Here is a 14725-nt window from a genome sequence, read left to right as displayed (position 1 = left end):
GTTGTGAGTACCTCTGAGCATTGATCTCCTTCGTAGTAAGTCAATTAATACAAATTAGGTTCTATACTTGGTACTGACACGGTAAAAAGTGCACTGAAAGTAATAATGTGATCCATTAATGCAGTAGCTCCCATCCTGTAATACCTACCAGTTCTCATCCAGTTTTCATGCAGTACACCTGCTCCCCTCCACTATCTTTCTGTTCCTCTTATGTATTCAATGATCATTATAATTCTCATATTTGTTGGACTTTTTTAAATGAAGTTAAACAAAAACACTTTCAATACAAAAAGTCTTACGTGATCATTTTCAATTTATTTGCAGCAATAATTGTTAAAATTTTTAATTTCATTTTACGTTAATATGCTATCAAATATCAATTACTGTACGTGGTGAGGGGACCTTTCAGTGACGCTGCTGGCCATCCAGATTAGCATCACTGTGGGATCACAGTGATGCTAGCTGAGCCCACAACCTGGCTAACATCATAGGAATCCGGTGTCTTTCCGCCCGTAGTAATTCGGAAAGGGGATTCTGGTGGTTGAGGGTCCAGCTTCAACACACCACTTTGGTCGCTACTGCTACAAGACGGTGGTTCGGGATGGCTCGATGTCAATGCTCGTGGTCCGAGGTACAAGAGTCAGGCTGGCGGCGGTGCGGGAATAGTGTCTTGGTAGCCCTGGCGTCTCACTCCCGAGCTCATTTATTTCTTGCCAGGTATTGGGAGTCCCTTTGGGCTGCGTGGTGGGTGGGGAACCCAGGCAGTGAACCAAATTAATTGACACAATTAATGAGAGAGTGACCTCTCAGACACCACTCCTTTCTGGTTACTAATCGCAATCCTGCTAGAATTGATTTACACTTTTCTTTTATGCAGTGGTCTCAAACTGGCGGCCCGCATCCGACCCCCGAAGCAATTTTACACGGCCCGCGAATACATTTCAATTATGTATTTGTTGTAAATACGGTGCTTATAGTTTTAGTTTTCGAGACAGAGATATGTACTGAGCTTGTGCGCGACTGCTATTGAAGGAAAAAGAGATAGAATTAATAGGTTGGGGCTTTGTCTTTGTCATTGTATGCTTGTATGCCAGGCCACACTTCCCACGTCGGTAGAATCAGTAAATTTAGTTCGCCAGCAGACAGTTGGTGGCGCTTCAGTATTCTGGTGTTTCCGATTTTTTTCTGTTGAGGAGTTGATACTTCTGATATATATTTTCCTTGAGTCAGTCACTAGTTGGTTAGCTGGATGCACAGCTACGCAGTTCATATTACTATATAGATGGACACAAACTAACGTACGGCTTATAAAACCTGTTTATTTGTGCTTGTTAGATGTACAATGTAGATCTAACGATAAACGATAGGTATTGATATAATGTAGATTCTACTTTATATCAATACTTATCGTTTAGAATTGTACATAACTTTTAGTATTGCTTTCATACGAAAATTCATCTTGTTAAATTAAAGTTGTAAATAAAATTATAATAGTGATTTTTATTAAGAAATTAAACTGCAAGCCATGTCTTTAACAAAGGGTAAAAGAAAAGTGGACGAAGAAGGACGTGTTTTTCAAGATAAATGGGAAATTATGTACTTTTGTGGTGTTGTGCGCAATAAAATTGTATGTTTTATTTGTAATAAGGGAATATCAGTTCCAAAAGAATACAATTTACGTCGCCATTACGAAACGAATCATAAAGAAAAATTTGAAATGTTGGAAGGCAAATTGAGGGAAGAAAAGTTACAGTTTCTGAAATCTGGCTTACAGCGACAACAAAATTTTTTTACTGAAGCAAATAAATCCAGTGAAGCAACAGTTCACGCAAGTTTTGCTCTCGCGCACATCATTGCAAAACGATCAAAACCATTTACTGATGGCCAATTCCTTAAAGATTGTTTGATTAAGCCCGCTGAATTTCTTTGTCCTGACAAACAACAATTATTTAAAAATATTAGTTTGTCAGCCAACACGGTAGCGGAACGTATTAACGAAATCGCTAGTGATTTACGATGTCAGTTAAAAGAAAAAAGTATAGATTTTGCGGCATTCTAAATAGCAGTTGATGAGAGTACTGACATCACAGATGTCAGTACTCTCATTTCGTAGGAGGTGTTACTGATGAATTTGAAGTAATTGAGGAATTATTGGAAATAATTCCTATGAAAGGAAAAACTGGTGCACAGGATATTTTTTCTGAAATAAAAACTGTAATAGATAAATATAAATTAAGTTGGGATAAAATGGTTGGATTTGCAAGTGATGGTGCTGCTGCTATGGTTGGTAAAAAAAATGGAGAGGCGGTAAAATTAAGAAATATAGTGAAAGAAACATTTCAGAATAATTTTTGCACTATTCATTGCATTATTCATCAAGAAGCATTTTGTGCCAAAAGTTTGCAGATGGATAATGTTATAGAAACAGTAACTAAAACAGTAAACTATCCGTGGACGAGCACTGAATCAACGAGAATTTGTTGCATTGCTTGAAGAAATTGAAAGTGAGTAGGGAGAAATTATTTATTATAACGAGGTGAGGTGGTTAAGTCGAGGAGCTGTATTAAAACGGGTTTTTGATTTAATAAATGAAATCAAAATTTTCATGACACAAAAAAAATAAAACCATCGACGAGCTACATAATGATACATGGTTAACGGATTTAGCATTTCTTGTTGACTTCACCGGCCATTTAAATATTCTCAATAAAGAGCTGCAAGGAAAGAATAAACTTATCACTGACATGTATACTTGTTTTTAAAGCTTTTAAAGTTAAATTGCAATTATGGGAAACACAACTGAAATCAAAAAATTTCGTACATTTCCTACATCTTAAATCCGGCCCTATTATTTCAAATGAAAAATCTAAAGAATATGCGAGAAAAATAGCATTATTACGACAAGAATTTGAAGAAAGATTTAAATATTTCGAGTCCGATTTTACATATTTTCATTACCATTAAAAACGAACGTGAATAACGCACCAGAAAATATACAAATGGAGCTAATTAATTTACAGTGTGATATAAATCTTATTCAAAGGTTTGAAGATACAGATTTGATTAACTTTTATTCGTACTTGTCAAAAGATAAATACCCTCAGTTACGAATTTTTGCAATAAGAATAATCGCTTTGTTTGGGAGTACATATATATGTGAACAGTTTTTTTCGCAGTTGAAAATTAATGTCTAAGAAAAGAACCCGATTGACCGATGAGCATCTACAATCCGTAATGAAGATAGTTTTCTCCAAGGCTACAAACTTTATCAGAATCGAAACGCCATCAAGTGTCAAGTTGTAGTAAGAAATAAAGAAGTTTATAATTATTTACATACAAACATATGTACTTTTTCTGTATGTGTCGAAGAAAAATTTAATAAATAAAAGAAAGAGAATAGGTTGTCATTATTTATTCTCAAGTTTTGTCCCACTTGGAAAGTTTTCATAATTTGTTTATTTTTAGTTTAAGTTAAAAGTAAATTATTTAGTGGTTAATTCAACATATTAGAATGATTTGAAATAAATGTCAGTCTGAAAATTTAATATTTAGCTGTCAATACGTTTGAATTACAAAGTGTAACCAACAGAAATTTCTTGCAGGTACCAATCTTTAGATTTCAGATAGAAAATAGATATAAATTTGAATTTCTTCCTTTGCGTTATTATTATTATTGTTTATATATGTTTTGATAAATATTTAGTAAGTGATTGGGCATCTAAAGAAAATTGAAAAGAAAATTTAACCGAAAGAAAGAGTCTCATAATTTTAGTCAGGGAGAGGAGAAAAATATACGCTTGAGAAATAAAAAGTAAGTATAGAGAAAAACATTGTACAAAATACAACTGAACATTATTGAAATAAATTTTCAATTAACTCATTTTCGAGGCAAATTAAATTTTAAAAGTAAAATTTCCAAACTTATTATAAACTTACATGCAACACACCACTCACGCTTAATACTAGGTTATAAAGGGGTGGTATCCATACAATTAGGGGTAAGTACGGTGCAATATATATATATTCACTCTCATTTTGTTAAAAAAAAAAATCCGGCCTGTCAGCTGCTTTCAGATCGTGCATTCGGCCCGAATGCAATTTGAGTTTGAGACCACTGCCTTACATGATGCAAAAAACTTAAGGTGTCATCAAGATAGATGCTTAAATACTTAGTTGTAGAATTATACTTAATAGATTGTCCTCGATGCTTGATCAATGGAAGACGCCCTCAGTCTAACGTACCCTTCAACAACATCTGAGATGTTTTAGACGTTGTGAACTGGAGTTTATGTATTTCGAACCAAGTGGAAAGTTCCTGCAGTACTTGATTGGCCTTAATGGTAAGGTCATACTCATATGAGATCATGGTGATCGCTTCAAATCTTCTGTTAAGCCAAGTCAAATAAAAGATTCCAACATAGAGGTCCCAATATTCCACACAGGTGGCACAATATCCCACAGTATACCCCTGTGGACATCCTCGTGAAACATTTCTGGAGACCTGTACAAAGCTACTCTTGACGTTCATGAAACGATGCGACAAATAACTTGAATAAAGATTGTATATTGGTCTTGACACTTCAGCCACCCGGAACCTCTCTAGGGCACTTTACTACCAAACGGTGCCAAAGGCTCCTTTGAAGTCCAAAAAGAGGCCAAGCAAATATTTAGTTGTAGTCTCCGCCTGTGACGCTAGAAGAGAAACAATTGCATCCTCCATACCCTTGCCACGTGTAAATCCATATTGCACCGGAGGCGAAAGACCTTTATTAGTGTAAGCAATCAAAATGCGCCCAGCAGTGACCTTCTCAAGTGCCTTGCCCAAAACAGGGAGTAAATGGACGGATCAGACTCAGGCTTCTCTGGACTTTTAAGTAAAACCTTCAAATTAGCAATATTTCATGCCCTAGAAAAAACGCCCTGCAAAATACAAGAATTAAACAAAGCAAAGATAACAGCAGGAACAATCTTCCAAACCCGTTTAATCACATCAACCTCCAAACCATCATTAACCGGGCATTTTCCAGAGTGCATTGATCTAATAGCAGAGTCAATCTCCTCCATTGAGAAAGGGGGTTCACCAGGAGAACCAGTATAAGCAGAGTTTTTCATTTTGATTTCTACTTGCATGGGATGAACCCAATACTCATTATCCTGATGTATAATGACATCAAGGATCCTATTACATTGGTGTGCAAAATTTAAGGAGCAGTCAGGTTTTCATAGGAGTGGCCTGGATATGGGAAAAGCATACCCAAGGAACCTCGTGAGGTACAGAAATGATGAAGGAAACAACACGGACACAACAACGAAAACAAAATGCTACAGAGGGACTTTATTGAAAAATGGCAACATAGCACTGCCAAAGATGGAAGAAAGGGAAGAGGTGGTCCTCAGTAGGAGATATGGTCACCCCTAATGTCGATGCAGGCTTTGCACTGTTTGTCCATACTTAGAACAATGTTGTTGATAAGTTCATGCGGTAACATCGTCCATTCCTCTGTCAGCGCCATCTTCAGCTGATGGACATTTTCTGGTGGGTGTGAACGTGCCGCTAGGCGTCTTCCCAGAGCGTTCCATATGTGTTCGATGGGAACGGGCAAGCCAATCCATACGAACAATGTCCTCACTTTCCAAAAGCATATCAACAGTTGCAGTGCGATGGGATGTGGCGTTATCATTATTAAACATGAACTCGGGGCCAATAGCACCTCGGAACAGACGCACATGGGGAAGGATTACCTCAGTACAGTAGCGTGCACCTCTCCAGACGAGAACACCTGGACGGCCATATCGATCCCTTTCAGAGACGTTTGCGGGGTGATACCGTGTGCCAACCTCTCGCAAGATTAGCTGACGTCCAGAATCGTTGCTGAGACTGAATCTCATCAGTAAAGAGTACCTTAAGTAAAGATTTTGGTTTTAAACCAGATAGAACAGGGGACCACCAGAGTGCATGATAGGCTTTCCGTTTTCTATAATGCATTGACATCTTGCAAGCAGTTAAGATTTTTGTGTGTATAAAATATACCTGATCATCTACAGGTAGAAATTTCATAGAGTTTAGCTGTTCCTCTGTAAAAGTCTCCCTAAGGTATCCAGCCATCAAAGATCTGCCATTTTTTAAATTTTTTTGCACAAAATCCACGACATCTGTAGAATCCAATCTTGATCGCAAGACATCACCTCCAAGATGAAATATTATAACATTGTGGTCACTAGTCTACCAGCTGATATACTTGGGTGACCAGTTATACAAGCAATGACTGAGGAAGCAAGAGGGCCACCACGAAAGACGGAATGCAGAAAAGATGCTGGTGAGTGAATGGCAAAAAGAAGTGATGACATTTGGCTGCTCTAAAGAATAACCTGTTAAAGAAGTATCTGAATTTTCTGGTGTTACAGAAAGAATAGAAGAAAGAGTTTTTAAGGAATGGCGTGGTCAGAATCAAATGAAAATAAGTGGCAGAACTATGGTCGAAAATCTGTGCTAAGCGGTCACGTTCGGCGATGTATATTGAAAGGATTAGGAAACGAAAAAAGGATTTCAAACAAGACAAAAGGGTGCTACAACCAGTTAAACAAGGTAATTCGGACGATTTCTGAGAGAACGCTACCAAAATACTTGCATAGCATGGATATATGAAGTATCCGAAAAAAGGAAGATGTTAATAGCTGTACATAAAAAACCTTAACTAATATGAGCTGAAAGACAAAAACGGCGCTTTTCATGATTGGAAAGCTGTGATGTGGTCTGATGAATCAAATCTTTGCCATTACTCTAATGATGTTGGCTACCAAGCTAACAGGAGAATCAATGAGGCATTTTAACCATACTCTGCGCAAGGTTCCGTACAAACATGTAGTGGGCCAGTGAAGCTTTGGGATGGTTTTATTAGCATGGAGTGAGTCCACTATTGAAATACCAATCAGGATAAATCAGTCTGGCTACACAAATTTTCTGGATGATCAAGTTGTACTTTCAGCTGAGCGTTTGAGGACATTCATGATTTCGATATTCCTCTATTGTCCGGTTTACAGCGCTCCTTAACTGACACAAGGGAATATTTATAAGTAGAGCATTTAAATTGTCATCCAGTTATCACCAGTTATATTGCGTTATGTTACTTATGTTATGATAGTGAACGTATTGAACTATTTTGAACGGAAAGTGAAGCACACAAGAGGATCCACGAAACTTGAATGAATCTTGGGCTGAAAACAATTCAGCTCATGATTCATCATTCAACTTTTATTGACATAAAGTATTTAAGGGATCTAGCTAATTAGTGATTCGTGCTAAGGGAGGGATTACACATTATTAATAAAAAAATACACAGGTGACTATTTTTTTGTCTGATGGCTGTATATTGCTGCTTTCTTTATTCAAAATGTTTGCCGCCACCCAGTGTTATTTAACAGCAACACCCAGTGTTGCTGTTACCCGTTTTATTTAAAGTGGCAAGCTCTTTAAATAAAAGGGCAATATACTACTCCATTGAAGTAGTGCGTTTTATTTTGAGTAGTGCAATACTAAAGCAACTCGTGTAGCAGTGCCTCCACAATGGGAGATTGGTGTACTACGTAGCAGAACTGGTTTGCCCAACGATACATAGGAAATGCGCGTGTTCAATACAAGTACTATAAATATGTAAAAGCAGTCCTGTCAGTTATAACATAAAATAAGGATTAAATTTTTTTAAGATGATGAAAAGGACTCTTACCTTCAGCATAATTATCATCCTGACAAATTCCTGATATCCATAGCAATGAAAAGGAAGTTGTTAGTGCAATAAAACAGGGGTACACCATTCTATGCGGAACCTAAGGTGAAATAAATATAGCAGTATCCATATGGCCTTATATAAACACAATCTTGTGCGTTATATTACTTTATATCTAGCATAGGATTATTATAAAATCGTACAAACCATAATTTCAAATAGCAGCCAACTTGATAAGTAACGAGTGCAAGGGTCTGCCACTCACTACAAGTATACTGTAGTCCAAAATTAAGACTGCAATATCTGAAACTTTTGGATTAATGATCAATTATTCCTTTTGAATATCAGATATACCATATTGTGCAACTTACATTTAAACAATTTTGTTGTACTAATAACCATTTTATCAATTTCTGCTGTAGTGAAATAAATTGTTAAACTAAAAGTTGCACAACTTTCAAATTCAAATAGACCTATAATTTAAATAGAGAATTGTTAATGCAAAATCGAAAGAAGTAGACAAAAGGACGATAAGTGACGCATTATTATTTTTTTTAATTAGAATTTAATTGATGTAATCTTCTCTGTAGTAGACGCACATAGATGTCCACTGCACAGATGAAATTAAGATATCTACACTTTTGTTTTGAAATGTTCAATCGCTCTCTACAGAAAATTGCACAGTTGGTGTGGTTGCTCTGCTCTTTGAACTCTGCTCTCTTTCTTTTCCATTAAGAAACAGGCGATACTCGCCTGGTCTCTTTGAATGTTTACGTTGTCTCCTAGATGTAGAAGCGTCAAATACTTCCCCAAGCCCAATGGCGATCCAGAAATTGTTTGGAAATACACATATTTTGGAGCACATGCAGGACGAGACGTTGCACTGCTATTATTGGTACAGTGCAGCAGCCTGGAACGCAAGGTGTCTGGGACTTCAGGCCCAGCTGAGGGTCATCATGGAACAAATATATACATGGGCTGTGTTAGGGTATCTAAGAGTAAGAACATGTGCATGTACGCTGAGTGGACAGAAATCATGGGATACCTACCTAATAACGGGTAGGCTCACCTTTCTCCCGGATAAGGGCAGTGACACAGCGAGGCATTAGTCCACTAGTTCACGAAAGCGCCACAGGTATTCCCATCCATATACCGCTGTCCATAATTCCGTCACATTCCTGGGTGGAGGATCCTAAGCTAAAACGGACCTTTCCACATCATCCCAAAGATTGGAGGGAATGGACAGGAGATGTGGAAGGCTTTTTTTTTTTTTTTTTTGGTCGGTGCTCTGTAAGCTTGCTTTCTAACATCATTTGCCGCTATTAATAATGATACTACAGTAATACTAATACAATCTCTATTCCAGGGACTGCAACACTGCATTACAAAAGGTTCGTAGCCAGGCGTTAAACAAACAAGATTGAAATATAATAAGTAAATGTTCAGTTTATACTCTGCCACGAATACGTAAAATCCGAAGAGCTTACTACTAATTATTTTTGACAAGAAAATACTAATTACCATATTTAACAATCCCGTATTACACAAAACATGGTCAATTAAAACGCGTGTTCTACTGCAATTGCTAGATATTTAAGTAATAATCTACTGATATCATTCAGCTACGTAACGGATGAATTTAAAGTAATACAAAGATTAGCTCTTTGTATAGTATTAATCTTTGTATTAATAAAAAAAATATACAAAACAAATAACGGCGTACACTCAGTGTGCAATTTAAAAAACAAAGTTATGTGATTTTAAGATTCATCAAACCTAGAGGAAATCTATGTGTTTGAAGATCCTTGGACTGTTGTGTAATAAACTGGCTTGAAAATTTTCCATGTTGTGAAAAAAACAAAAATTCCCGGTGTCATTGTTGAAATTCGAACTAAGATCTGTTTTAAACTTTGAATAATTCAGGAGTGTTGCTGCTTGGGACCGACGTAGGAGGGTCAACCGGGAAATTTCTCGGTCCAGGGGTGCGTTTGCCTCTTGTTTGGAGAGGTATGAGTATGATTCCGTGAATGACTGGAGGAATTTCTAAAGTCCTGCTCAGTCGAGGCTGTAGTTAGCCATTTGCAGGAAGGAAAATAAGGTTCTTCCCTTCTTGAGTTAAGTGGGTTTTTCAGCCAGCACAATATGCAGCTCAGCCATGAATACCCACGTCTGCAGACCAAATATATACTTATAGATATGAGCGACAGCTTAGGTGCCGTTACACCATAATAATAATAATCTTGCCCACTTGTCTCCAGATTTCAATTTATTCAAAGAATATTGTATTATACACTAATTTGTTGGTAGGGTACCATGTTTAAAAAAAATCAGATGACCAATTTAACTTCCAGTATTATTATATTACACTACTGTAAACTGCCGATAACTGGATCTAGCGTATTATTGAGCCATTAACAGTAATGGTTGATGAGAATATGCAAACCGTCGGCTAACGAGACTTAATATATTAGTAACATCAGTTGATTATTAATTCAAGGTAATTAATACAAAAGTTACATATAAGAGAATAATTCTTCTTACGTGACGGAGAAAGAAAATCTTTCTTTGCCCGTAGGTAAAAATTAAAAATCACGTAAGAAAAGGAATTAAGGTGTTAGAATTGTTCTGCACAATCTCCTGTGATTATAGGAGATTGTGTAGAGGCGAAATTTCTTGTTCTTGTAATAGTTACTTCTCAACAATGCTATTGCTGAAATCACGTAATGTTGACCTTGTGCAGCACCATAAAAGGTTCAAGGGTAACAGGTAACCACGAGTTATTTATTCTTTCTACGGAAAAGCTTCAAGTCAGGGATTTTTGTTTTTTCCCCCGAAACATTTTATGCTGCTTAGCTGTATGGTGAATACTTTCTAAAAGTTTCTGAGTACTGTAACTAGCATCTCTAGGAAAGACTCGTTTAGATACTTACTATTGACTACGAAGGCCATCAGCAGTGATGTGCATATTATTTCTCATAACATGAACAAGAGCACTCCTGATGAAATTGCTGGTATAAAGAAGATGGAACGAGATGCAATACTATATATATAATTAAATATATAATAAATATAATTAAAATACGCAAGGCGGCCCCTAAACGTTATTTCATCTTCGCCATGGTTCTCTGTGATGATATACAAGACTCTGCACAGTGGACAGAAATGAGTGTAGTGTTACGTTTGCGTAGTGTGTGTGTGTGTGTGTGTGTGTGTGTGTGTTGTTTAGCTGCTTCTAGCCGCTTTGCTACCAGGAAAAAAAAAATTCTGTTTATACTCCGGCACGACAACCAAGTCAGTAGAGTTTACAATAAATCGTCAATACAAATATTTATCGTATTTAGTAGTCACGGGCTTGAACCCCGGTCCACTCAAGGAACGCGTACTAGCACTCTTGCTCTTGACCACTGGGCTACATCAGGAAGCAGCGACCACCAGGAAGGCTGCTTCCCAGTACCTGTCCACGCCACGAGGAGGCGGGCCCAACTATACACGTGCTAAACTAAATGTAATATTTCCAGCACCCATAGGAATAAGCGCAAGTCCTATGGGTGCAATAGTCTCCTATAATCACGTACGGTGGTGAATACCACAATGAATCCCGCATCCACTGTAAAAATTGTAATAGCAATGGATGCCAGCAGTTCCCGTACCCAGAAAGCCCAAATCTGGGTACAAAGCAGTTTAAAATCCCATCTCTAATAAACTGGAGACCAGCGAATCCTTCCCCCTAAGGGACTAGCAGAAAAAAAATAAAAATAAAAAAACTGTTCCCAAGGGACTAGCATAATTAACAATTTTAGGGGAAAAAAATTAATGGAAAAAATGACGCAGTATTTTGACGCAATAAATTTTTCGAAAGGTTACTAAAAATCCTTTTTATCTCTTTTATGAATTTCTGTGGCGCACTATAGCCTCAGTTGCTTTTACGCCAGAAATTGGAAACCAATCAATCAATCAATCAAAACCTGATATATTACAGCTACTGGAGACCGAGGGAGCCATCAAGGGTTGAAAATCAGGAAAGTGCTCAGACATTGATGGGATTGAGGTAGAGGTAATGAAGAAGACGTGGAAGGTAGCTAGCTCCACAATTACTGGTTTATCCGTTCTACTCCTGCCTCAAATAAATGGTCTCTCTCTCTCCAACTATTTGGAAGATGGTCCTTCTAAGGATCATGTTGCAAAACCCTTTTAAGCCAGTGCTTGGCAAGATTTTAGAAAACCATTTTGCCAAATACTTTATCCAGACATATCAGGGGAAAATTCTAGGGTTCCTCTCACCAATACAGCTTCACTAAGCAAAAATCAGTTGAAGATACAATGTGGGTCATGCTACACATTGCAGAAAATAACTCATAGAAATATCTCCTAGGTCTGCTCATGTACTTCAAAGGGGACTGTGACACCCTTTGATGGCAAAGTATCATGGAAAGGGTTTTAAACTTGACACACCTAAAAATGCTGCTGAAAGGAAGACTGGATCCCCACAGACCATCAATCCTAAAACACAATGATCAGCCCATCAAATCAGTGTCTGAATCCAAGTATCTCGGAGTGATCTTCAACAAAAGCTGTCCTTTATTCCAGTTATGTGATACATAAAAAGTCAAAAATGATACAGCAAGATTATGAGTAGTAGCACTTACAAAAAAGAATATGGACTGGAATCCCGCACTGTGAACTTTACTATAAGACAATCTTCCTGTCCATAGTCACCTACGTAGTGGGGCTTGAGAGTGTACGACTACCAAACAGGCTGTATTCAAACAGTTACAACAAGCGCACAGATCAATGCTCCTACTCATTATCAGGCCTGCAGGATGTTGGCCTACGGGTCTTCACAGGGAAAATGCCTATTAGTTTAGAAATTGTATTCCATCACCTGAAGTATCAGTATCGAAAGGGAATCAGAGACAACAAACTTGGAATTGAAGGGAGCCCAGCTACACCGCCCAAACAAGAGAGGGCTCACCTAAGGTAAATTCTCCTTGACATATGGCAGACTACATGGCATTCACCCCGAACACGAAGGGCCACGCGCTCACGTCCTAACAGAAGTTAAAACGCACAAAAAATCAATTGTACTCGTATACTTCTGCACTTCGTGCCACGTCTTTCCTAACAGGATATGGAAGCTTCAACACAAAGGTCTGTTCCATGGGCTTGATAAACATCCCGACTGTTCATGTGGGATCCTGGAAACATGGGGCTACCTTACATTTTGCTGCCAATGTATACTGATCTCAGCGTACGTCTGGAGCTGGAGAAGAACGGTTCTGCCATATACCAGCTACCGCAACTACTAGAAACAGTAGTTGTTTCATACGCAGATAAATTATTTAAACGAACGGTGATAAACAACCAATATAGAGTGTACAAAATAAAAAAAACTAAACTATTACATTAGGGTTAACTGGAAAGTAACTTTCAACTGCTCATGAATATTGTGTCTGTAAATTGCCAATGTTCTCTGGTCGATTTGCCTGCTTTGCTGGACGAAAAACCCGGGTTCCGGGGGGGGCATACTTGCTATCTACGCCTAAGACCGCCTAACTCCGCCACGGAGTGAAAAAAGCCCATAAAAGTTCTTCGCGTCATCGACGGGATTCGAACCCGGGCCTTTTTCACCCTGTGTGGGGAGGACGGTACCGTTGTGCAGACAACGTAAAGTATACAACCAATCCAGACAAGACAACAGCAATAACTAACCAAACAGGACAGTTTCTCTTTCAGCGCCTCAAGCGGACTTCTGACCAGTGTGTCTACTAAACATGACTTTTATCCCAATTTCGATATCTTGAAGAAACGATTGCATTACTAACACATACATCCAGCAAAGCAGGCAAATCGACGAGAGAACGCACGAAATTTATAGATACAATACATATGTTTACATGTCTAAAACCTTGACTGACTTTGACTGACTGCTGACGTAACCCTTCGGAGTAGACAATTTCCTGACCTTGGATTTTTCTCCGGGATGGGATAATGTTACTCTCACTGGCCTAGCACGTCAGCTGATCCCTAGAAATGGGTATTTTGTCTCACCACAGATGAATCAGCGGCAAAGGGGGGGCAGGGTCCACATAACCTTTAACACATTAAATTAAACAGTTAAACAGCATTCGCATCAAACAGGCTCGGAAAAAAGCAAGATATATTAGGCATTCCTGCAAAAGGGAAGCATGGAGGAGAATCGCTTCCAAAATTACAGGATCCACAAAAAGGAAAATAGATATGGGCAAAAATATAACGAGTATACTAAAAACAACCCTGTATCAGCCTCATCATACTCACTGTCAATGGTTATGCCGTTACAAAACAAGAGGAGATAGAAAATACTTTGGGTAAATCTTTTTTGGAAATTTCAACTACATCTTACTCTCCCATTTTCAGGCACAAAAAGCACAAGTTGAAAATCATTCATCAACTTTTAATCAGAATCTCTGCTGCATGCAACCTCCCTTTCACAATGTCAGAATTGCACCATGTTCTAGGATCCACCAAACTCAACGCAGCAGGATAAGGCGCCTCCGTAGCCAGGTGGGAAGGAGCAGCAGTGCGTAGCACACGCTTCTTGATTAGACCGGGGTTCGAGCCCGTCACCACCAAATACGGAGGATGCGGAAAGGTCAGGGAATAACCACCGCATATCCCGAAGCAATATGGCCTTAGTTGCTAATGCTCCTGAAAACCAAATAACAAATAACAATAGCAGCAGGATAAGATTTTTTTTTTTTTTTTTTTTTTTATCTGAACACCAAACACGAGAGGTATTAGGACCTATAGTACTTAGTACCGTGCTTGGGTTTGAGGTTAAGAAGACGAAAGAAGATATTTGTTGACATTGGACTTGAACTTCTGTAAATTGTAATTTTCAGGAAATACGTATGAAGGAAGGTTGTTCCAGAAAACGGCAGTTGAATGAATAAATGAGGAAGATGAAAAGTTGGTTCTGTGGGTTTGAAGTTGGACAGTAAATGGATGTTGGCTGGTGGCGG

The 14725-nt window shown here is 38.2% G+C and overlaps 1 protein-coding gene across 2 annotated transcripts in view; it reads right to left on the bottom strand.

Moving 5' to 3' along the window:
- Nucleotides 1–14725, bottom strand: part of LOC150083147 (trypsin-3-like) — a 77989-nt gene that overhangs the window by 36331 nt on the left and 26933 nt on the right. For both annotated transcript variants that reach the window (XM_090377074.1, XM_090377073.1), the window contains exon 2: nt 7725–7824. In XM_090377074.1, the coding sequence (XP_090233200.1) occupies nt 7725–7742 (18 nt within the window). In that variant the 5' untranslated portion in view covers nt 7743–7824. The remainder of the gene's footprint in view (nt 1–7724; nt 7825–14725) is intronic.

The sequence above is a fragment of the Mastigoproctus giganteus genome, chromosome 7, assembly GCF_048544385.1.
Source record: "Mastigoproctus giganteus isolate SK-2022 chromosome 7, ASM4854438v1, whole genome shotgun sequence".
In the NCBI taxonomy this organism is placed as follows: domain Eukaryota; kingdom Metazoa; phylum Arthropoda; class Arachnida; order Uropygi; family Thelyphonidae; genus Mastigoproctus; species Mastigoproctus giganteus.
This window is presented reverse-complemented; position numbering and strand designations above follow the sequence as displayed.